The sequence below is a fragment of the Tursiops truncatus genome, chromosome 5 (assembly GCF_011762595.2).
Source record: "Tursiops truncatus isolate mTurTru1 chromosome 5, mTurTru1.mat.Y, whole genome shotgun sequence".
Taxonomy (NCBI): domain Eukaryota; kingdom Metazoa; phylum Chordata; class Mammalia; order Artiodactyla; family Delphinidae; genus Tursiops; species Tursiops truncatus.
Window position 1 is genome coordinate 2325192 of NC_047038.1, and position 23301 is coordinate 2348492.

The 23301-nt window shown below is 48.6% G+C and overlaps 1 protein-coding gene across 4 annotated transcripts in view; it reads left to right on the forward strand.

Annotated features, from left to right (window-relative positions):
* Positions 1-23301, forward strand: part of RGS12 (regulator of G protein signaling 12) — a 118270-nt gene that overhangs the window by 62164 nt on the left and 32805 nt on the right. For all 4 annotated transcript variants that reach the window (XM_033856582.2, XM_033856583.2, XM_019951309.3 and 1 more), the window contains exon 5: positions 6360-6381. In XM_033856582.2, coding sequence (XP_033712473.1) covers positions 6360-6381 — 22 coding nt within the window. The remainder of the gene's footprint in view (positions 1-6359; positions 6382-23301) is intronic.

Below are 23301 nucleotides of genomic sequence, written 5' to 3' on the forward strand. Positions count from 1 at the left end.
TTGGGACACACACACACACACACACACACACACACACAGGAGACGCACAGATTGCATTCTGAGCTGGGGCCCCTGCGCCCTCCGACTGCAGGCCCCCACTGCCTGTCCCCACCCCTCCCAGGAAGCGCTGTGAGCTGCCTGGTGAGCCCCAGCCCGCCTTGTGTCCGGCCACCCCGCTGGTCGCTGGGCAGCACTGAGCACACCTGTGGTGCTGTCGTCCTGCTGTCGCCACAGCCTCTGGCTCGCAGAGACCCTCTGCTGTGAAGTCGTGGTTTGAACCTAGAACTCTTCTTGCTGCACGTGAGCCTTGCGTCCAGCTGTCTCTGGCTGAAACTGCTGGGAAGGAACAGTGCGGGGTGTGTGTGTGCACAGTGTGTGTGCAATGCTGTGGATCCGGGCTGGGCTGGGGCGCGGGCACTGCCCCTTTGGTTCGGGCCCCTCGAGGTCTATGGGAGGTCACCCCGTGTCCTGTATGTAGCCGGAGTACAGGGCGTCATGGCTGTGGAAGGCTTCTCTGGAGAAGGCGTGGGTGAAGCTGCAGCCCAGGTAGTGGGCTCTCCAGGTGAGGCTGCAGGTGAGCGCTAGGGACCGGATGGGGTGCTCCAGGCCAAGGGGAGGGAGAGGTTGCCTCTCTGCTCTCAGAGCCGTTCACACACGGCTTCCCCACGTTTGCACAGGTGCTCTCCACGCACCACCCCAGGACTACAGCCCGCGCAGGGGATGCGTGTCACATCAGGACACACGGGGTGTGTGTGCTCGCGTGCACGCAGACGTGCAGCTCTGAGGCCGGGCTCTAAAACAGCGGAGAGCCCGGGGCATTCGTGGTGTTTTGCTTTCACGTTGTTCTATCCCATCTTGTCTCATCTCTTCACAAATGCTGCTAACGATGCACTGAATTGATTTGATGGCTCCGTGGAGGGTCGTGGCCTGCTGTGGAGGCCCCTGAGCTCTAGGCAGGGGGCGGGCTGGCGTGTGGGTGGGACCAGCAGGGTGGCCCTCCATCCCTTGTCCGATGGCCCTTCATCCCGCCCCTTGTGGTCTTCCTGCCCCATACCCCCTGCTCTCTTCTGTGCTCCGTCCAGCGAGCAGTCGCTTTAAAACTTAGCCGATCGGGACTTCCCTGGTGGTCCATTGGCTAAGACTCCGCGCCCCCAATGCAGGGGGTCTGGGTTCGATCCCTGGTCAGGGAACTAGATCCCACATGCCGCAACTAAGGGTTCTCATGCCGCAACTAAAGATCTCGCATGCCACAACTAAGACCCGGTGCAGCCAAATAAAAATCAAATAAATAAATATTAAAAAAAAAACAACTTAGAGGATCAAGCTTTTAAAAGGCCAAATGAATATAAATTAGATGCAAATTGAATTGTTAGGTTCTTAAGGCTTTTCATCATTGGGATTATCTCTTTTTTCAAAACGTTTAGGCAAGTTACAAGCCTTTGGTCTCTTATTTTAAGAACCAGAGATGGTTATTTAATATTTCTTATGTTCAAAGTAGGAAATTTTGTCAGTAGCTCAAAATTGAAAATATATATCTGTATATTACCATGTACCGCGTCATTAGGAAATGATATATGCTCATAACTGCTATTGTCAAATGTCACTGACAGACTCGGCCTTGATAAACCAGAATCATATAGCACTCTTCATAGAAATTATCTAGAACGTTCAAAACATTAATTAAAAATAAAATATCTGTGCACATGTGTGGCCCAGACACATTTCCTGCTGGGAATAGATCCAAATCAGCTCACACTGAGCTCTCAGGTGTAAGAGGCTGACCTGAGGCATGGAGATCGTTTGAACTTAAATTACGTGTCTAAATACTTTGTAAGTTTTTAAAAGCAAGTGTATTTACGTTAGCGTAAACCCCAGTCTTGGAGACATATCATAGACCTTTTTAGCGCTGTTTAGTTATGGTATGTGTTTAAACTGTAAGCACAGAAAAATGCTCACTTTCCGGCACCTTTTAACCGGCAGCTTGTTTTCTGCAGCTGCACTTTTTATAAGAAGAGCGTGTGATATGGGAATGCGGGAAGAACCCAAGAAGTACAGGCTAATGAAAACACGTTGATACAAATTATACTGAGTATGAGAACAAACGTTAGGCGAGTTAAGTTTTAGTTTGTGAAAACGTTTATAGTGGTCTAAGCAGGCCAGGAAATTGGGGAATGCCTAACTTTAAAAGTCACGTTGAGCTGCAGTTGGTCCTTCTCACCCTTTGTGGGGGATCTTCTTTGGGAATTATCTGTGGGGGTTTCTGAATGTTTGCCATTTTCGATGCTTCCCCTGTCAACCAGGATGTGCTTGAAAAGTGCAAGCCAGGCTCAACAAGGGTAATTGGGTCAGAATTGGACGTGCCGATCCCAAGGTCAATAGAAGCGATTTGGGGGTGGCCTGCCTTTCCCCCAAGGCTGTTGTCGGCAGGTTGCTTGCCTGCACCGTCTCATCTGCCCCTACGCCAGGCGCTGGCCCCCGCCCCCGCCCCCTCCCGTGACAGCACCTGTCGCCCGTGCTGCGCTGTGTCACCTCTTTCAGCCTCACCTCCTCTGATATTGAAGCCCCTGCGATGTGCTCCGTAGCCTGCTTCCGTATCCTTCTCAAAACGGCCAAGGAATCAGACGCTGACTAGGGATCCAGCGGGCCCTTTTGGGGGATATCTCACGTCGGTTCACGTGATGGCCCAGCTCTGTCACTCCCAGGTGTGTGCTTATAAATGGAATAAATATTAGAGAGTAAATGGGAGAATTAGGTTAATGATAATTATACATTATTTGCAAATTAAGTAATCTGGTCAGGAAGTCATCATCGACTTCTCCAAAAGTATGGAAACTTGGAGCGGGACAGTAGTTTTGTGTCCAGGTGATATTGAGGTGCGTCTCCATAGAGCTTTACTTTCGGATTAACGTCTGGTTGGGATGGAGACAGTTGCCAGGATAACAAGTCGCGAACAGAGAAGGTGGGAGACGCGAGGCAGGGCTGCGTACCTAGTTCCGGTGATCCTTCTGCATTGATTCGTGTCAGGAGCCATCCCAGAGCGAACTTGCCTCTCGTCAAGGATTTCTGTGCAGAGCTTAGGGCCTTGGTTGGGCGGGGATATCCGGCCGCTCGGGGAGAACCCTCAGCACACAGAGGCCACCAGCCTGTGGCTCCACAGACGCCTACTCTTGGGACAGCTACCCAAAGTGGGGAAAGGGAAGGAAGTACATCCCTGAGGCTGTGGCTTGTAGACTTTGAGTCCCTCCTGGAAAATGCGGCACAACTGAGACTTGGACCCAGGATGCCTCTTCCTGGTGGGCATCGTGGAGAAGTTCCCGGAGGGATGGCCTGTGGGCAGAGCAGCTCTCACTCCTGAGGGGGTTTCGCTGGCCCTGCTGCAGGCTGGCCAGGATTTCCTCTCTGTGCACCCTCCCAGTGCAGCCTAGTCTCTGCTGCTTGTTTCCTGTGCCTCCTCTCTGTGCTGCCATCCGTGTGATTTCTTTCAGGTCTGTCTTCCAATCCCCAAATTTTCTCTTCAACCTCTAATCTCTGTTAACCTCTCTACTGAGTGTTTAATTTCAGCAGTTGTAGTTTTCCTTGTCAATCATTCCATTGGGTTATTTTTCATATCTGCCACCTTACTTCCTCTTTTCTGTATTGCAACTTTTATTTCTTCACAATTTCATGGTTATTTGACATCTGTATTAGAACCTTCCAGTGTCTGAGATTCTGTTAATTGCTATTTCTGCTGGTTCTTTCTCGTGGTGGGGTTTCCTTGGGTTTGGGGGGGGATTTTTGAATTGTGAGCTCACGTCTGGGCAGGCTCACACTCTTGGAACTCCTGTGGGCCTTCCCAGAGGATTTGTGTTTGTGGCTGCCGGAGTTGGGGCTCTTTGCCCCATGAGCGTCCGAGTGAGTGGACACGCGCCGCTCAGCCCTGCGTCCCGCCTGGCGGCCTTGGCGTCTGCCGGCTGCTCTCCGTTCCCTCCCCCTCTCCTCCTTCACGGCGCCCCTTGCTTCCGTGGAGCAGCAGTATGTTAGAAAGCACGTTTGTTTCTGCTCTAGCTTCACAATGTGTCTATAAATCTAAAACTGCTCTAAAAGCACGTTTGGGGAACTTTACCTGGATCTGTTCACACTGCACCAGAGGGCCCCCCGCGCTGGAGTCTGGCGGCCCCCCAGCTGGAGCCTCTTCAGATGCGCTGAGCCCGCCCTGCTCGCCGTGTCCACGCTCCCCAGCCCACCCCGCCTCCCCGTGGGCTGCCCGCACTCAGCGGCCACCTCCTTCTTGGCTTCAGGCACTCTCCTGTCTCCTGGATCTTGAGTTCAGTTCATTTTGGGGATGCGTGTGAGATTTTTTAGTGCATTTTGTTCAGTCTGCTGAAGCCTGAGACTTTAGTTTTAGTCATGATTGTAACATGAAGCGAGCCACGTCTTTCACATTTGTGGATTTTGCATTTTATGACTTATTTTTCAAAATTGTTATTGATAGTATTTCTGCTTCTGTGTATGGCCTTGCAGATTTTCTTCTCATAATCTCAAGGGAGTAATTTGCCTTTGATATTTTTTAATTTACAACACGATCGTAGGTGATTTGTTGTGAGCACGGGCAGAAGGACAGCCTCCCACAGTGCACTCGTCCACCCTGGGAAGGAGACGCACCCCGCGCTTCTCCGGTGGAAACCAGGCCCTTGGCGTGTGAGGGCTGGTGGCTCGCCGGGGCCTGCGCACTGCCTGCCTGTCTGGCAAGATGAAGGTTTCAAAGCTGGACCCACAATAGCCTGTGTCTTTACTATTGAAAAATATACGGATAAGGTACCAGGTCATAGTTCCAGAGTATTTCTGACCGAGGGCTCACGATGGTGTGAAACGCTGACGAGCCCCATCCTAAAACCGTCAGGAAGCCTCTTCTTCTCGCTGTCAGAGGACAGACCCTTGGGGGCAGGAGGGTAGGTGTAAGTCCCACAAGGTGAGGGGCTGCGACCAAGAGCGTCCCTTGTCTTCCGTGAAGTCAAGGAGGCAAGGTCTGGGGGGCCCTGGCGCTGGCGACGGGAGGGCCAAACAGTGAGTAGGGGATGCAGTTGACATGGTGGCTCTTTTCAAAATTCAGCCACAAATACATGCTTTCTCTCCCTCGGGGGGATGGGGCTTCCACCGGAAGCAGCTAATCTGGGGCACCTCTGTCCTCACTTGTTTGGCTTTGGCCTTAGGGGTCTTAAAACATGACCTCTGCTTGTTGGGGGGGGCCCAGAACTTGGGAAGGGGCTCCCCGTTCACCCTCCACGCCATGCACTCCGGTCTCCCTTCCCTCTGCAGAGAGGAAGGCGTGCAAGGCCTGGGGGTTCTGCAGTGGGTTTATTCTTAGGGCGTGGCTGGGAGGTTTCCTTGCGCCCAGCCCAGCGCTGGGCAAAGACGCAGAGGGCAGCACGCCCGCTCCGGTGCCCGGCACCGCACCAACGGCCCGCTGGCCCCCGTCCCTGCCTTGGGGCCCTCCTGCCCGCTGCTCTCGGAGCTGTGCCTGTGCCGTGACCAGGACATGTCAACAAGGCAGCAGGTTGCCCTGCACGGAACCCGCTCCCCTTCCCGCGGTGAAGGCTCCCTGGTGTCTGTGCCACCGACACCCTCTCCTGCCTCCGCCCAGCTTTTCCCTTTCCCGACTCCTTCTCCGGAGCCCTCTCCCTCCATGTCCCAGGTGACCTTCCCTAGGTTGCAACCTCAGAACTGTTGACCCACAGGCGGGTCCCCAGGGGGCCTTGCTCAGCTGTCCCCATCGGAGGATTGCTCAGAGCTCTTTGGGAGCCCAGCCCGCCTGTCGTTCCAGGACCTCCCTCGATGGCCTCCTCCCTCCAGTCCTGGCCTGTCCCCATCTGTCTGCTCAGGGTGGCTGGGCCTGGTGGTCGGGGTTGGCTGTGGGCGAGCCCCCAGTCTGCTACCACCGGGGCGGTTTCACCCCTGCGCGGGCCGGGCCTCGGCGTGAGAGCGCCGAGCGGGGCTGTGATGTGCCCAGGGCAGCGCCTGGCCCTGGACGGACAGTGGGCAGGGTGCCTGCCTCCTGGACGTGGGTGCGCCTCACGGACTCCAGCCCGGGCTGATCAGACCGAAGTTGTAACACGGTTCTCACCGAGGTTGTTACTAAGACGGCGATGTCAAACGTGCTGGGATTTGTCCCCAAGTGGAGATGGGCTGCTTCCGCCCGGCCTGCTCCCCGGCTCGCCCAGGAAGCGCAGGGACGCGCCCCAGTGAGGCGGCTGGTCTCCTGGACACCCGCTCCCAGAACGGGGACGGCCAGAGTCTGCTTTTGCTCCTCACGTGGACGTGCTATCATCTCCTGACCTGTCATGAGGCCCAATTAACTCATGTCTCTCTCTCTTTTCTTTCAGTCTGCAACTGTGTCTGATGGTGGTAAGTCACAATTTCTGATGTACATTTTTATTATTTTTAACGACGTTTTCAAATGTGGAGTGTATTTGCTGTTGGCTCTCTCGTAACGATGTTTTCTTGGCCTTTCTGCTTCCCTGGGTGGGGGGAGGGTTTAGTCGGGGCCAGTTTGGGGGCAGCTCTCCGTTCCTCCCAGTGGCTGCCACCTGGGGTTTGGAAGCAGTTTATCGCAGGGACGTGCTGGGTGTGACAGCACCCTCGCCCGTCCCCTCGCATTCCTGTGCCAGCAAGTAAAGACCTGCTGCCTGCCTTGCAGAACCAGCTTGTAAACCAGCAAGTGGAGGTTGTAGAGCTCTCGCTGAATTTGAGCAAATTCGGGTGAGACGCTCGGTTGCTAAATTTCCCTTTCTTAGGAAAAGTTTAGTAGATAATTGGAGAGGTGTGGGATGAAGAGGAAGCTTACTTTCTGCCTTTAAGTGGTTTTGTTCAGGGGATTCTTTTAATGGGACTTCCCCGAAAAGCAGATGGCCGGAGATATCCTACTTCACTTAAGATATTTCTCGATGTAACCCTTATCATTTTAGTTCCGTGAGTTTTAAAAACCCTTCAAAATGATTTGGAGAGTTTCTTCCAAATGTTCCTTATTTCTGATAATACTCATAAAAGTCCTATGCTCACAGTTTTGGTTTTTTCAACTTGTTTTTAATTACTCTGTTCTGTCTATTGAGAGTTGAATTTTATAATTTGTCAGAATGTATCAGCACTTTATTTTCATTTATTTGCTGGCTGTGGGTCCCAAGTACTGCCAGAGCTGGGGAGTCACGGGGTTCAACGTTACCCTCTTTATTGTAAGCTAAAGAGAAACCAAGGGTTTCTGTTGTCCAACAACTACAGACTTCAGTCATGAGCCTTAGACAGGGTGGCAGATATGCGGCGGGGCTCGGCCTGGAAGGTGACGCCAGTCACCCTCCGCCGGCTGGGGTCAGTCCAGCCGTGGGAAGTACGAGAAATGTGCAGATACCTGAAGCTGAGACCAGACAGATCCTAAAGTCTGTGTCTGGGGATTTATTTTTTTAATAAAAGGAATTATGTTGCCTGTCTTATGTACAACAATAATCATGTCATTTAATCACCTTAAGCTAGGAGTGGGAAAAGCTTCCCTAATGAAAGGAAATAGGACCTGTAACCAACTCCAGGATGAAGTGAGTGGTTTTCACAGTGTTCTGTTCATGTTCACCTTTCTCCTGTGCGCTCATTTATCTTTTCTGCTAGAAGGCATTCATTTCTGCAGGACGTTTATACATTTGCGAAGTTTATTTAAAATGTTCAATTTAATCATAATTACTAAGCTTTATTCATCTCTAAAGTTTTCTTCTGTCAGCGGTAGATGCAGGAACCCCGGGGAGTTTTATTATATACTTCATTTTACAATTTTTGGAAAGTTAAACTTCCCAAGTGTGGGAAGTCCCAGACTCACAGCCCTGTGTCCTTTCTAAGGAAGTGGTGTCCTGGCTGGTGGCAGTGGTCCCCCTGCCCTGCTGGGGCTCCCCACCCCCAAGTCCCTACTTCTCTTCCTGCCTCAGGCCCCGGGCCACTCAGGATGGGCCCCTCCCTCATGAGTCCCTCTGCGGCAGAGCAGGGAGGGGGCAAGGTCACTATTTCTTGAGCACGCCTTCAATTTCAGGGACTGCACCAGACAGTTGTGTGTGTCCTATTGAGTTTTTCCATGCTTTTATTATTTTCCATCTTCAATTTCTTTTCTGCTTACAAATAAGAAGAAAAAGCGATCTCATTTATTCTGCACGTTAGTTCCAGGAGGTGTGTGTTATACTCAGCCATCTTTACAGGTAGAAGCACGCAGGCAGAAGGAGGGTCACACAGACACCAAGTTAAGAGGCTGGGCCCAGGCTCTGAGGTCTGCCTCACTGCAGACCCAGGCTCACAGCGCCCTGCTCCGCGTCTCAGCCCTGGACACTCCAGTTCCTGACACCTGCTTCCTGGGGTCACCTTACCCCATCCGCAGTCGGGGCTGGTGAGAGGATCCAGGCACAAACTCAGAACGTGTGTCCACAGAGATGTTTCATGTTCGTGCTGAGCAGGAGGTTCCGGCTCCTGGGGGCCTGGGAGCTCCAGGAACAAACTGCTTCTATGGGAAACGAGTCCTGCAGTGACTCAGGACCGGCTTTGGGGAGCAGCCTTTTCACAAGCCGCGCGGCCTCCACCTAGCCGTCGGCCTGGTTTGGGTGACTAATAAATCAGCACTCAGGAATGTTTTGTGTTCAGTTCACCTTGCCGGTGAGGTCACTTGGACTCGTTTAACTTTTGGACTCATTTCACACTTCATACCTTTATTATGTGTGTTCTCACCATATAGCTAGTTTTGTGGCTTTATTTTAAGGAAGCTGGACAATGCTGCTTTCGCAATCTTTGTCAACCAGAAGTGTGTCTTTTCGATTTCTCAGGAGAGTGGCCCAAAGCCAGAGACCACCCTGTGAAGGAAGGATTAGAGGTCAGTCTCTGTGGAGGGCAAACCAGGACCAGGAGGGAGTCCAGGGAGGCAGATTCTACCTCAAGAAAAGGAAGAACATCCTAGCACGTGAGAGGCGCTTAAAAATGCAATGACCTGCCTCGTGGCAACTTGTCCGAACGCTTATTCACCCCGGATCCCCCGTGTGGGAACGGAACCCTGGGGAGCTGGCGGCCACAGCTGGTGGCATTGTAAGGCCTTCCCGAGCAGAGGGGAGAGAGCCTTCCAGTCCCTGAACCGGGGGTTTGGCACAAGGCAGCTTTATTGTAATTAAAGTTTACTCTCTTATTTTCTTTCTTTTTTACCCTGTAGTACCAAGCAGCTTCGCCAGGACTTCCCCTCCCACCCAGCTCCCACACCCTGGAAGGGCCAGGCTGGCTCTGCCGATACTGGACCCGCCCTTTGAGGTTGGGAAGTTGGGGCATTAGGGAGCTTTCGAATAAACGCCTGCACCTGCAGGCACGTGTCGGGCTGTGACCATGGGGGACGCGGCTCTGGCTCCTGGGGTCTGGGGTCTGGGGCACGGGGCACGTTCTCTCTAGCTGCTTCATACACATACCAACCTAGCCTTTCCAACCTCGCTCTTTCTCCCCAAGCATGCTGTGGCCCCAGGGTCTCCCCGTGACCTTCCTCCGTCTCCGCCCCCTGAATCCCGGCCCCTCCCACTTCCTCCGCCTAAACTCCGCCCCTCGCGGTTCGCTCCACCCCCCGGGCTGGCAGACTTCCTCCCCTAGTCTCCCGCGGCCCCTCAGACGCGTGGGGTCTCGGTGGGCTCCCACAGCACTGTCCGCTGCCAGCGTGGTCTCCCCGGCCTGGGGCAGCGCCCCCCGGAGCCCTGCGCCGACCACCCCGGCCTTCACTTGAGCGTCAGCCTAGGCTTCATCTCCTTCCGACACTGCTGACGAGGTACCATCATTTTAATTATTTATCGGTGTCACTGGCTTGTCTGCTCCCTCCACCCACTGGACAGTGACCTTCGCGCGGTGGCTTCAGCACAGCGATGGCACGGGAGGTGTTTGTCAAGTGAATACTGAATTCGGGCATTTACAGTATGGCAGACAGCAGGGCCTCGGGGCTAAGGCCTGCGTTAGGCCGTTAGGGCGGTGGCTTTCAGTTTTTCCTTCTTCGTGAAACCGTCTCAAAAAAGAAGCAAGCGAGCTTAGTAGAATCCCATTCTGTAAAATACGGCAGCAGAACTGTCTGCTGGGCGTGGCCAGGGCCTTTGAGGATGCTTCTGCATCCGCGGCCCAAGTGTCCACGGGGACACGCGTGCAGTTTCTTCTGACAGATCGTTCTGGAGTGGATTTTAAACTCTGTTGCCATAAATTAATAAGCAGTACTTTGTAATATTTCTGATTATTGTTCTAACATAAAAACCGGGACCTTTTGAAATCAGAAATAATATCTGAGATGAAAGACATGCATTCTTTAATTGTTGTTTTCTGAATGGAGACGGCCTTTGATTTTATGTCTACTGTCTGCCCTGCTTTTCTCCGTCTGCCCCTTTCCAACGAAGTACAACTTCGGCCAAGCAATAGGACGCCAGGAAGGGGGCCGGCAGGTTAGGAAGTGACAGGGAAGGCGGAGCGCTGGGGCTCCGTGTCACCTGGCAGCTGCGGAGCCCTGGCCGCTGAGCCCGGGTGTCACCAGCCTGGGGCACTGACGTTGGCTCCATGAACTCTGGGCCTTGCCTGAGCCGGCTCAGTCCCGGGGCTCAGTACTGGGAGGGGGGACGGGGGTCTGGTGGAGGCTCTGCGCTTGCTGGTTAGTTCCTTTGTAACTGGTAGCTGAGAGGTGTGCTGGCAGGTTAGGCTCATCGGTAGTTACAGTCAACGTGGAGAGCAGCTGAGTATGTGGTGTCGGGCCAATGGTCCCTTAGTGACCAGGACTACGTCATAAGCCTGGGCTGTGAGATGCAGCCAAAGAGAAACCGGTTATAGGCGAGGTCAGCGCCCTAGGTCATGCTCGGTACCCACCCGTGCGTGTTGTTCGGACTCACTTCTGATATCAGTAACTGCTTCCTACGCGAGGCTTTCTTTTTCCCTTTTAAAAATTATTTTATTTTACTTTTTTCCAGCTTTATTGAGGTATAATTGATAAAAAAAATTGTATGTGTTTAAGGTATATGGTGTGATATTTTGATGTACATACACGTGGCATGATCACCACAATCAAGCTAATTAACACACCTGTCACTTCACACAGGCACCTTTTGTGTGTGTGGTGAGAACACTGGGATCGACTCTTCTCAAATGTCAAGTGTACAAAACACTACGATTATAGTCACCGCGCTGTACTTACTCATCTCACAGCTGACACTTTTCATGCCTTGACCCATGTCTCCCCATGTCCCCCTCCCCCCAGTCCCTGGCAGCCACCATTCTACTCCCTGCTTCTATGAATTGGACTATTTTAGATCCCACATAGAAGTGAGATCATACAGTTTTTGTCTTTCTGTGTCTGGTTTATTTCATTTAGCATGTCCTCCAGATTCATCTATGGTGTTGCAAAGGCAGGATTTCCTTCTTTTTTTTTAAGACAATAATATTCCATTATACGTAATATATATATATATATATATATATATATATATCCACACACCATAATTTCCTTATCTGTTCCTCCATGGGCACTTAACTTGTTTCCATATCTTGACTGTTGTGAATAATGCTGCAGTGAACATGGATGCATATATCTTTCGAGATCCTGCTTCATCTGGATGAATCACCAGGAATGGAGTTGCTGGATCCTATGGTAGTTCTAGTTCTAATTCTTTTGAGGACCCTCCAGACTGTTTTCCACAGCAGCTACAGCAATGTACATTCCCACCCACAGTGTAGGAGGGTTTCCTTTTCTCCACACCCTCTCCAGCACTCACCTCTTGTCTCTGATAATAGACAAGACTGTCGACTAATGGGTGTGAGGTGACATCTCATTGTGGTTTTGGTTTGCATTTCCTTGAGATCAGTGATGTTGAGCATCTTTTCATGTACCTGTTGGCCATTTGTATGTCTTCTGTGTCTAAGAATATATTCACCTCAGGTCTTTTGCCCGTTTTTTAATCTGCTTATTTGGGTTTTTGTTATTGAGTTGTATGAGCTCCTTGTATATTATGTTTATTAATCCTTTATCAGATAGGTTTGCAAATCTTCGGAAGGAGTTCTGATCACGTGGTCACCGTTAAGCAGGTCAGACCCTCGGCCTCTTTGCTCTCACTCACCAGGGAGGTTTCTAAGAGCCCAAGAGTGTTCTCTTCTCCTTCTTTGAGAAAGTCAGTCAGTTATACTCAAAGGCAATTTAGTTGTAAAAGGTTTTTTTCTATGTTATTAATTTGATTTTTCAGACATATCTTGCCTCTTCTTTTACTTTTTATTCATTTTGTAATAGTATTGATTTTGTCCTCAATCTGTTTCATCAACTGTGCTTTCTCCCCTTTCTCTCATAGAACATGAAGAATTTCTAAAGCTTTTTAGGCTGTGTTTTCTTCCAGACCAGACTTTGTGTTTGCTTTTTGCATATTCTATACCTTCTTTCCTCCGTCCGCCCACTCATCTACACATCCATCTACCTACCCATCCATCCACCCACCCACCCACCCATCCATCCGTCCATCTGTCCACCCACCCACCCACCCATTTACCCATCTATCACGTCATCCTCCCGTCTGTGGATGTCAGCAGTCCCCATGGCCCTTAACACTGTGCTTTCTGGCACTGACATTCTTGAGCCCAGAGAGACCACAGTGCCGAGCTCCCGTGTCCTTCCTGCCTGAGCTGACACCCTCAGCACTAGTTGGGCTCTACCCACAAGGGTGTACCCTTGACTTTCCCTGTTTTGTCGGTGCACCTTCCTTCCCCAGGACACCTGCTGGGGACTCAGGGATGGGTTAGACTCAGAACCTGTCAAAACGTTCTCATTTTTTCTCTTTTCTTTCTCTTTTTCTTGTTTGAAGCTTACGGCATCAGACGGTGCCGTCTTTTCTGGTTGCTTTTGCTAAGTTTGTGGCTGATTTTTACTGCCCCTCCTCCGCCCCCGCCTGTGCTGGTCGTGGGGGGAGGAGAGTCGGTGGCTCGTCTTCACGTTGCCCACACTTACCTGGGCAGCTGCCGTGTGCCGGTTTGTTTTGTCTTGTTTTGAAATAACTTTCAGTAGGAAACAAAAGAGCAAAGTAGGTGGTCACAGACTAGAGCCTCCAGTCCTCTCCGCCCGTTCCTCCAGGTGCTGGGCGGTGAGTGGTCTCAGGCCCAGCAGATCGCTTTCCAGGGCCCACCGGGGCTCCTTCCCCAAAAGTTTGTACACACCTGGCCAGGGCTGAGCGTAGCTCAGTGGGCATGGCTGCGGGGCCACATCTCCCGGTTCTGCCCGCTTCGTGACCCTGCTGGACACCCGGGGAGCCATGGTGAGCACAATCTGGGCCATCTCCAGCCGAGGGTCCTCATTCCCCACCTCCAGCCTTGGGACCCCTCCCGCCTCTCGCCTAAGGCCAACCCTCAGCCCTCCATCCAGGTCTGCCTCTCAGCTCTGTTTCCCTCGCGCTTTACTAAAGTTCACAGTAAACTTTGGTTTCCAGAAGTGACTCTTACTGCTTCAGGGGTTTGGGGTTTAGAGGGTCTCTCCTTTAACACCATCGTGTGTGAGAGAATACATCAAGGCACAGAAAAACTCCTGTTGCTTTGGTCACTCTCTGGAAAGAGCTGACTCCCCCCGGGCAGCTCTTGGCTAGCCGCCCGCACCCAATCCGCTCACACCGTGCGCTCCACGGCCACGGAGGGAAGCTCGCAGGCCGCCGTCGTCTCTCTCTGTGTCTTGTCTTTTCTCGAGGCCTGATGGCACCTTCTCTGCCTGCCTGGTGGGGTCGCGGTGCAGGAGTGGGCCCTGCGCGTCAGGCCGCTTCCGGGGCTCTTACAGCAGCTGCCTGGTGGTGAGGGTTACGTGCCTGTTAATTGAGGGAGTTAAACTGCACCCTTCTTTAAGATACTAGGTATTGGGTCTTCCCTGGTGGTCCAGTGGTTAAGACTTTGCCTTCCAGTGCAGGGGGTGTGGGTTCGATCCCTGGTCGCGGAGCTAAGATCCCACATGCCTCACGGCCAAAAATCCAAAACATAAAACAGAAGCAATATTGTAACAAATTCAGTAAAGACTTTAAAATTGGTCCACATCAAAAAAAAATCTTTAAAAATAGAATATGAGGTACTATGATCTCTAGTATTTTTGGCAATGAATTTGCATCCTGTAAAATGATGAAAGAGAAGGAGAAATGTAAAGGTTTCAGAGTGGTGTCATGGGTATTTGTACAGAATTCTGGTGAAGCCATATTTTCCTCATCAGAAGAACAGTGCAGCCTAATTGCACATTTTCAAAAATGTTTGCTAACTAGTAGAGATGGAATGTTAATTTGTTATTTGCTGTGTGGGAGGGGTTGTTTTAACCAGAAGTCTTTATTTCAGTTTAATATATTGTAACATACCTTATGGTCTGCTTTGAACCTAAAAATTATACCCAGAGTTGCATAGTGTATTTATAGGGTACGAAGTACTAAGTATTTTGTAAACACTAGTCAGACTTGGAGTTTAGTTTTTGGAAGGATAGAGACTCGATTTCTGCCAAGATTCTTTGCAGTGTGCTGATTTCTTTCCAGTTCTACAAGATATTTGGAGAGAGTTTTTATTAGTAATTATTTATACTGTGAAATTTTTTTCAACCAAACAGAAGTTCAAAAGTAATAAACCAGTGACCACATACCTTCCTCCTAGAAGCCACGCCAGCTAACGTTGGGGCGTATTTGCCTGAGGCCTTTCCTCCAAAGCACTGCAGTCACTGTGGAAGGGGGTCCCCTTTGTGACCCCTTCCTGTGTGCGTTCCTCATCCTCCCCCCAGAGGCCCCACCTGGAAGCAGGTGTGTCTCCTTCCACTCCAAGGGGATTGATTAGTTTGATTCTTGGGGGGAAAGCGTCTCTTAGGAAACCGTAGCATGCAGAGCAGTGTAAGGACTGGTCTAGTAAGCCGTGTGTCCCGTCAGGGGAGCAGTCACCCTGAGGCAGCTCGCGCCAGAGCCCGTGTTCTGCCTCTCACACGAGTGTTCACTCATGATTTGTGCCCTTTTTTGGTATGTATTACACTTCAGTGAAGCGTTTACTAAAATAATTAATATTGTTTTAAATGCTGGAAGCTTTTTACCTAAGGACTTGCCAAGTGGCTTGAAAATTTTATTAGATTCACTCTCAGGAGAATAGGTATAACGTTGCTCAGAGAAAGTATTACACAGATTGGGCTGAAAATCTGATTGGCCAAAATAATTTAGGGGAAAGGTCTAGAAGTCGACCTTGAGGTTGGGGAGGGCTCAGTGGCTTTTTGCAAGAGCTCTACCTAAGCAGCTTTTATGCAGATTAAGAAAACTAAGGAGAGAAAGTAGAGGCCTTTGGGCCTGCCTTCTCAGCTTGTAAGATTTTCTCTCTCGCTGGTTTTCAGCAACTTAATTGCGATGAGTCTTGGGTTGGTTTTGCTGTGTATCCGCCATCTGGGGCGTGTTGAGTGTCAGATACTGTTCGCCCCTCTCCCACTCTGGGGACTTGGGCTTTTCCTACAGGCCACTGAGACTTGTTCATTTTCAGCCTTTTTTTTTTTTTCTCCATATGCTTCATAGTTTCTTTTGTTCTGTGTTTAAGTTCACTGATCTATTCTACAGTGTTTAATATGCTGTTAATTCCATCCTGTGGACTCTTCATTTCAGAGGTTTATTTTTCACCTCTAGAAGTTCCTTTCAGATCTTTTAGAAGCCTTCACTTCTCTCCTGACATATTCACGCTTTCCTTTAAACTCTAGAGCGTGTTTACAACAGGTCTCTCACTGCTCACGTATCCTCGCTGTCACTCCTGGGTCTGTTCTACTGCCTCACTTTTCTCCTGGTCGTGGGTCACATTTCTGCATCTTCTCATGTCTAGTGGTTTTCGACTGGCTGCGGGATTTTGTTGTCTTCCCTTGAAGAGTATAGGGCTTTGTTCTAATTGGCAGTTCAGCTACTTGGGGCTTGGCTTGGCCCCTTTGAGGCTTGTTTTTACGCTTTTTTTTTCTAGGCCAAATCTAAAGTCGCTTTCACTGTAAGCGAGTTTAGCCCACTACTGAAGCCTGACACATGTGGGGTCTCCTTTGAAGGCCAGGCATTCAAGCAGAGCTAGTGGGGACTCAGAAATCTCACAACCCTGTGTGAGTTCTGGGAACGTTCATCCTGCAGCTCCCAGCTCTTCTTTGCCTGGCCTCATGGGTTTCGCCCCGTGTGCACACACCTTAGAATTCAGCAACAGACTCCAGGGGTCTCTTTTTTGAGATTTCTGGAGCTCTTTCTTCACTAGCTTTCCTCCTGGCACCTGCAAATTCCAGCCTGGCCTGGCCTGATTCTAATCTCTGTCTCTTCAACTCAGTGCTCATGCAAGACTTCTGCCCATTTTCCTGCTAGATCATCTACTTTTCCTTATTGGTATGTAGGAAATTTGAAAAAAATTCAAATTTGAAATTTGTAGGAAATTTGAAAAAATACATTGGATTTATGTATTCAGGTGAGCTCCCCCACAGCTTACCTGTTCATTCTCTTCGTGGTCTCTTTTTTTTTAATTTATTTATTTTGGCTGCACTGGGTCTTCGTTGCTGTGCGCGGGCTTTCTCTAGTTGCGGCGAGCAGGGGCTACTCTTCATTGAGGTGCTCAGGCTTCTCATTGTGGTGGCTTCTCTTGTTGCGGAGCACGGGCTCTAGGCGCGCGGGCTTCAGTAGTTGTGGCACGTGGGCTCAGTAGTTTTGGCACGTGGGCTCAGTAGTTATGGCTCGCGAGCTCTAGAGCACAGGCTCAGTAGTTGTGGCGCACGGGCTTAGTTGCTCCGCGGCATGTGGGATCTTCCTGGACCAGGGTTCGAACCCATGTCCCCTGCATTGGCAGGTGGCTTCTTAACCACCGCGCCACCAGGGAAGCCCTCTTCGTGGTCTCTTTTGGTGACCAAAAGTTTTTAATCTTTGTATCATCCAATTTATCATTTTCCCTTTCTGTGATGCTTTTTATATCCTTTTAGAGCAGGCGTTGCCCTTCCCAAGTTCATGAAGGTAAAGCCATCGTTGTTTTATCTTCTGCATTGAAAGCTCTGATGATCTGCAGCTGGTATTTGTGTATGCTGTGAGTTAGGGGACAAGATTCATTTTTCCCGTCTGGGACCCAGTTGATCCAGCTCCATTTATTGAAAAGGCGATCCTGTCCCCACTGAAAGGAGGCAGCACCTTTATCAGGTAATCGTATATTTGTGGGTCTGTTTCTGGCTTCCAGCTTCTGTTCCATTGGTCTCTTTGTCATTGGATCAGCACCTTGTGTCGTCATTACTGTCGTTCTGTCGTGCGTTCAGAGATCTGGTTGTGTAGTCTCAGGATGGTTTGGCTTATTCCAGGCCCTTTGCATTTCCTTACACATTTTGGAGCTAACTTGTGAGTCACTGCCAGTTTTCCAGAGTCACCTCTGCTTCTTTCTGTCTGAGCTGGGGGGGTACCGCACTTTGGAATCTGTGAGTGATGCTTTCACTGGAGTGCGGCGCCAGCCGCTAACAGCCATTGGTATTAGGGCAGCTGGGTTTTCTCATTGTTCTGTGACTGTGCATTCGTGATCTTCATTACGTAGCCACTTACTGTCTTGCTCTTTAAAAATCTTCAGGTCATTCCCCCAGGAATAAATACTAAATCTGGCTTTGTTTGCCTTTTAAAAAACTGTTTCTTTTAGATGAGTGACCTCTATCAGTATCTAAAACCAGCATCAATCGAGATTACTTCAGGCCAACGTGTCACCCTCAAACAGATGCTGTTGTTCAGAGAAGGGAGGGAAAGCCTTGTAACGTACAAGACTTTGCAGGGACTTGCGTGTAAGGTGACCCGAGCACCCGAGAGAGGCTGGTGGACAGGCCGTGCTCGCCTCTGGGAGACGGTGGATGGTTGCGGGATGTGCTGCTGCTGGTGGTGGGAGAGATGGAGGCGGGCGGCAGGGCCTGCTCCAGCCAGAGGCCCGCGAGTCCAGCGGAGCCGAGCCCCGAGATGAGAGCAGAGGCTGTCCCTCATGTGAGTTTGGGGAGATGGGAAGAGCCAGGAAAAAGCCGAGAAGGAGCATCCAGGGTAGTGGAGACCTGAGAGAGGACGACTCTGTGTCTGTGAGGAGAGCGCAGGGTGAGGAGACCTCCACTGGGGGGCGGTCACCACGTCGGCAGGGGTGGGAAGGAGCAGGGTCGGGAGAAACAGATAACAGGGCAATAACAAGAGCTCTGCTTTGGGCCTGTGACTTTTGAGGTGGTTCGCAATTTCCAGGTGGAGATGTGGTGTAGACAGTGGGGTAACTGAGTGTGGATGCCAGGAACGGTTGCGCCTGGAAAGCGTGAGCTTAAGGGTCATCTATCCACCAGTGGACTTCAGTGCCTTGGCAAGCTTGAGTAATTAGAGATCATGCAGAAAGGAGAAGTCTCAAACCTATGAGACAAGTGGGAACTGGAAGACGGCTGGAGACGTGAGAGGTGATAAGACATATGAGTCAGAGCATGGACTGGGTTAAACCCTGACTCTGCCACCAGCTGGCCACCGCAGTTCTCTGTCTGTAAGATGGGTACCAGGACCCACCTTACAGTGCTACTGTGAGAATGACAGGAACTGATACCTGCGATGCGTCTAGAACAGTACGTGGCACATAATGAAAAGCTACGCAAATGATAGCTGCCGTTATTATTGTCAATATCACTGTTGCTGTTTTCATTGCATTTCCAATATAAACGGTACTAGGAGTGGATAAAATTGCCTAGAAGAACTACATAGAGAAAAGAGCCTAGGACAGGTCCTGAAGAAGATTATAAGAGCAGTGGAAGAGAAAGGACATCAAAGGAGAAAACTCTCCATTTAGATTGTTTAAAATTCAATTTTGAAACAAAAGGACACAGGAAGATTGAAAAAATTAAATGAAATTAATTATTTTCTTAGGTAGATACTAAGGAAAAAGGAAATTGGTATGACAGTATTAACACCAGACAGAATAATTCAAGTGAAAAAACAATAAAAAAAGAGGAAAGCAGGCAGTGTGCACCAAAAATAGAGTCTCTCACTTGTAAACAAAGTTAGATGAACTACAGTAAAAGTGGACAAGTATTCTTAGGGGAAGACTATAATATACCTTTTTCAGAAACTAAGAAATCAAGTGATAAGAAATAGAGTAAGATCACAGAACGTTGAATTATAAAACAGACAACTTAAATTTTATATGTATAAAATTTTACATCCAATAGAGAGTACACTTTTTTCCCAAAGATACATGAAGTATTTACCAATGTTGACAATATACTACTCCAGAAATGCAGTTACTACAAATTGAAAATATATTTGTAGCACACAGAGCACATCTACTGTCTGCAGGGTAACAGAGCACATCTGCTGTCCGCAGGGTAACAGAGCACATCTACTGTCTGCAGGGTAATTAAACAGAAGTCAGTTACAAAAAGACAGTACAAAATAAACTGTACATTTGAAAGTTTAAAACTATATTTCTAAATAATTCATGGGTCAAGGAGAAAATTAAGCTGGAAATTATAATACAGTTTAGAACTGTTCAGTAATTATAGTGCTACATATTAACACCAGTGGGATATAGTCAAAGTGGTTTTCAGAGAAAATTTTGTAGTATTAAATGTATATATTATAGAAAAGAAAAGTTGGGAAATACAGCAAATAAGCTTTCAAAACAAAGTAGGGAAAAACATAAAGTAGAAATTAACAAAATGGAAAACAAAACAAACAGTATATAACTGATTAATACAACAAAAAAATAAGTCTTCAGTACGTGTGATCAAGAAAAAGAGGGAAAAAACATTAAGAATGAAGAAGAAAGAAGACAAAGATGACTTCAAAGATAACAGAGAACTAAAGTTATAAGAAAATTCTACGAATAACTTTATACTAATGCATCTGATTACCAGGTCAATTGGACAACGTTTAGGAAAATATGGTTGGCCTAAGAAGAAAAGGAAACTTTGGTTAGATAAATCAACATAAGCAAAAATGATTTGGAAGTCAAAGATCTACACCGCAAAAGGCAACATGCCCAAACCAATTTATAGGTGAGTATATCGATCAGCTTGGGATAAATGATGTTGCAAATAACAGATAACTCCAAAATCACAGTGGCTCTAAGAAAGCAAAATTTCTTTTTTACTTACATTATACGCCCACTGCAGTTTGGCCTTGTTTTACTTTGCGTGTTTTCGCTGTCGCAGCAGTTCCTCTGTGGGACACTGTGAGTCTTGTGGCAGAGCCGGGCGGTGCTTCCTTCCCAAGCACTACGTGCTACGCTCTCTCACATCACAGGGCCAAGCCTGACACTGCGGTGGGGGGCACGGTAACCCTCCCACAAGCAGGGGCAGCAAATATTTTGGACTTGACGTGGTCTACCACACAGGGTATAGAAGGTGGGAAGCTACCCTACCCTGCTCGTATCAAGCCAGCATAACCTTGATACCAAAACCGGACAAGTATGGCACAAAATTGAATTATTGGCCAATTTAACTTAGTGAACAAATATGGAAACTTCCTAAATAAAATTTTAGCAAATTGAATCCAGCAGTGTTTTCATTTTTTAAATGCATCCTTATGAAGTGAGGTTTATTCAAGGAGTGCAAGGATAGTTTAACATTAGAGGCTTTTCCACTCAAGTCACCATTTATTCATTCGACAGTTATTTTTAGAACTCCTACTCTCTTCTAAAAACTGTTACAGGCACTGGGGATACATTGGTGAACAAAGCAAAGTCCCTGCCTTCATGGCGCTTACACTTCAATAAAGGAATATCACGGTCACATAAGCAGATTGTATTATATTAATAGATTAAAGGGGTAAAACTGTATGATTATCACAGTGGAGGCAAAGGAGTATCTAATAAAATTAAGTCCCCATTCCTTTTTTTTTTTTAAATTGAAGTATAGTTGATGTACAATATTATATAAGTTACAGGTGCAATATAGTAGTTCACAGTTTTTAAAGGTCATACGCCATTTGTAGTTGTTATAAAACATGTTGTACATTATATCCTGTGTTGTACGTTATATCCTGTAGCTTATTTTATACACAGTAGTTTGTACCTCTTAATCCCCTCCCCCTATACTGCACCCCCCTTCCCTCTCCTCACTGGTAACCACTAGTTTGTTTTCTATACCTGTGAGTCTGCTTCTACCCATTTCATTTTTTTAAAGTTATACTTAATAGTTAAACATTAGACCCAGGAATAAGGCAAAGGTGTTTCATATCTTAGCAACTATTTAACATTATATTGGAGATTCTGGCCAACACTATAAGGCAAGAAAAAGAAATTTTAAAACTTGTAAAGGAAGGAACGAAATAATCATTATTTACAAGTGACATTCTCATCTAACTAGAAAACCCACAGCATATCAGTCACGTGGCCAGGCCTGACTTTTAGAGCTAATGGAGTTCAGGAAGACGAAAAGTAGTAGCTTTCCTAAACAATATACATTGTTTTGATAGGAACATATATATGTTTGTAAAAGCATAACAAGAAATTTGGATCAACACCAAATTAATAAGGTGGGTTTCCTCTAGGGAGGGGAGATAGGACTAGAATTTTAGGTAATGATCAGTAAGGGATTTTATTTTTTATGTTTAAAATTTTTAAGTAGAAAATATTTTATGAATTGTGCATTAAAACTGCAAGATGTTTATATTTGAACTTACATGCCTTTCAGCCTGTGCCACCTCATTAGCTTGTATTTGGAACACGTGATCTATTTATCCAACCAGTATTATTGAATGCCTACTATGTGCCTGGTACCGCTTGTCACAGTACTCTTAGGATGCCAGTATAGTTACTACTGTGGCTCTATAGAAAGGTGAGGTGACTTGGTGAGGAGTGGAGTTCTCACAGCATCCCTGTGACATGAGTACACGGTTGTTACTGCAGCGTTACAGAACGGGGAGGACAGTGTGACTCCGGAACCCACACCGTGAACCACCACAGCTGTGCCAGGTAGAGCCGGGCTGGGGGCTCTGGCTCCCAGGACAGAGCTTGCCACAAAGTAGACCTTCAACAGATGTATGTTGAGAAATGAGGAGGAGGGCGTGGCCCCACTTTACCTCTTACTCATCTTAACGGCCCGTCCAGTTTGAGGAGGAGAACATGGAGGATGTTGGGTTCCCCCGTGTGGTGGAGCCCTGATCCATTGTTCCATGGCAGAGTCAGGCTCGCAGATCCTCGGGGCAGGCGGGGGAGAGAGGGCACACCCTTATTTTTATTTATTTTTTGCACCATGTAATTTGTTTTCAGTCTGAGACTATATCAGACTTTCAAAAATTGCAGCTGTAGGACAAAGAACTTTTCCTGTACCATTTGAAAGTAAGTTGCTGATATGATACCCTTACCATCTTGAATACTTTAGGGTGAATTTCTTACAAATGAATACATTTTCCTGCATAACCAAAATACAGCCATCAAAATTAGGAAATTAACACCGATACATTGCTACCATCTCATCCTCGCACCCTGTTCATTTCGCCAATTCATAGTAAATGTCATCTTTATGGTAAAAGGATCCAGTTCAGAATTACATTTGGCTTCTAGTTGTCGTGGTTCTTTCGTCTCCTTCAATGGAACAGTTCCTCCTTCTTCGCTTGCTTTTCGCATTCACGCCGCTCTTGAAGATTGCGGACCCCTTAGTTTGTCGATGCTTCCTCAATTTGGGTCACCTCTGCCTTGAGCGCCACCCACTGGAGACATCCAGACCAGGGGTGGGGCTTTGGGAGCCCCCACCACTCAGCACCGCCTCCTGCAGGAGAAGGGGCAGGAGAGCTGCCTGCCTTCTTTGGGGGTGAGGTGGGGGCGAGGTAAGGACCCCTCAGGAGCCAGCCTGGTGACCAGAATTTTGGAGCCCAGTCTGGGACAAATGACTTTCTGAATTTGATTGCTTTATTTGGAAGTCACATAAAAGACACAGGTGTTACATTCGTTTAGTTTTGCACCTGACATATTATCTTCATTATTAAAATTATGTGAAATCATAACTGTTCCAGAATCCCAGGCTATGGATGCCGTAGGCAGAAAGTACAGTTTATACCTGACCCAAAAGTAAGCCTTTCCTATGTCTCGGTATTACCTCTTTCCCACTGACAGGAGTGGCCTCCCAGTGCCATCCCTGATGAAGGCGGTGCCTGCCCCGTGCGTCCTTGATGATCTCATCCCCTTGATCCTTTTCCTTCTCTCATGGTCAGCCCACGAGCCCCCTGTCCTGTTGGGGAGGGTGCCCGTTGCCTGGCCCCCCACCTGCACGGTCTCAGTGCTGGCCTGGCACCTGCAGCTGTGCCTCGGCTGCAGGCGGGGGTGAGCGCCAGTTTTGAGTCTTCCTTGTGGAGCCCC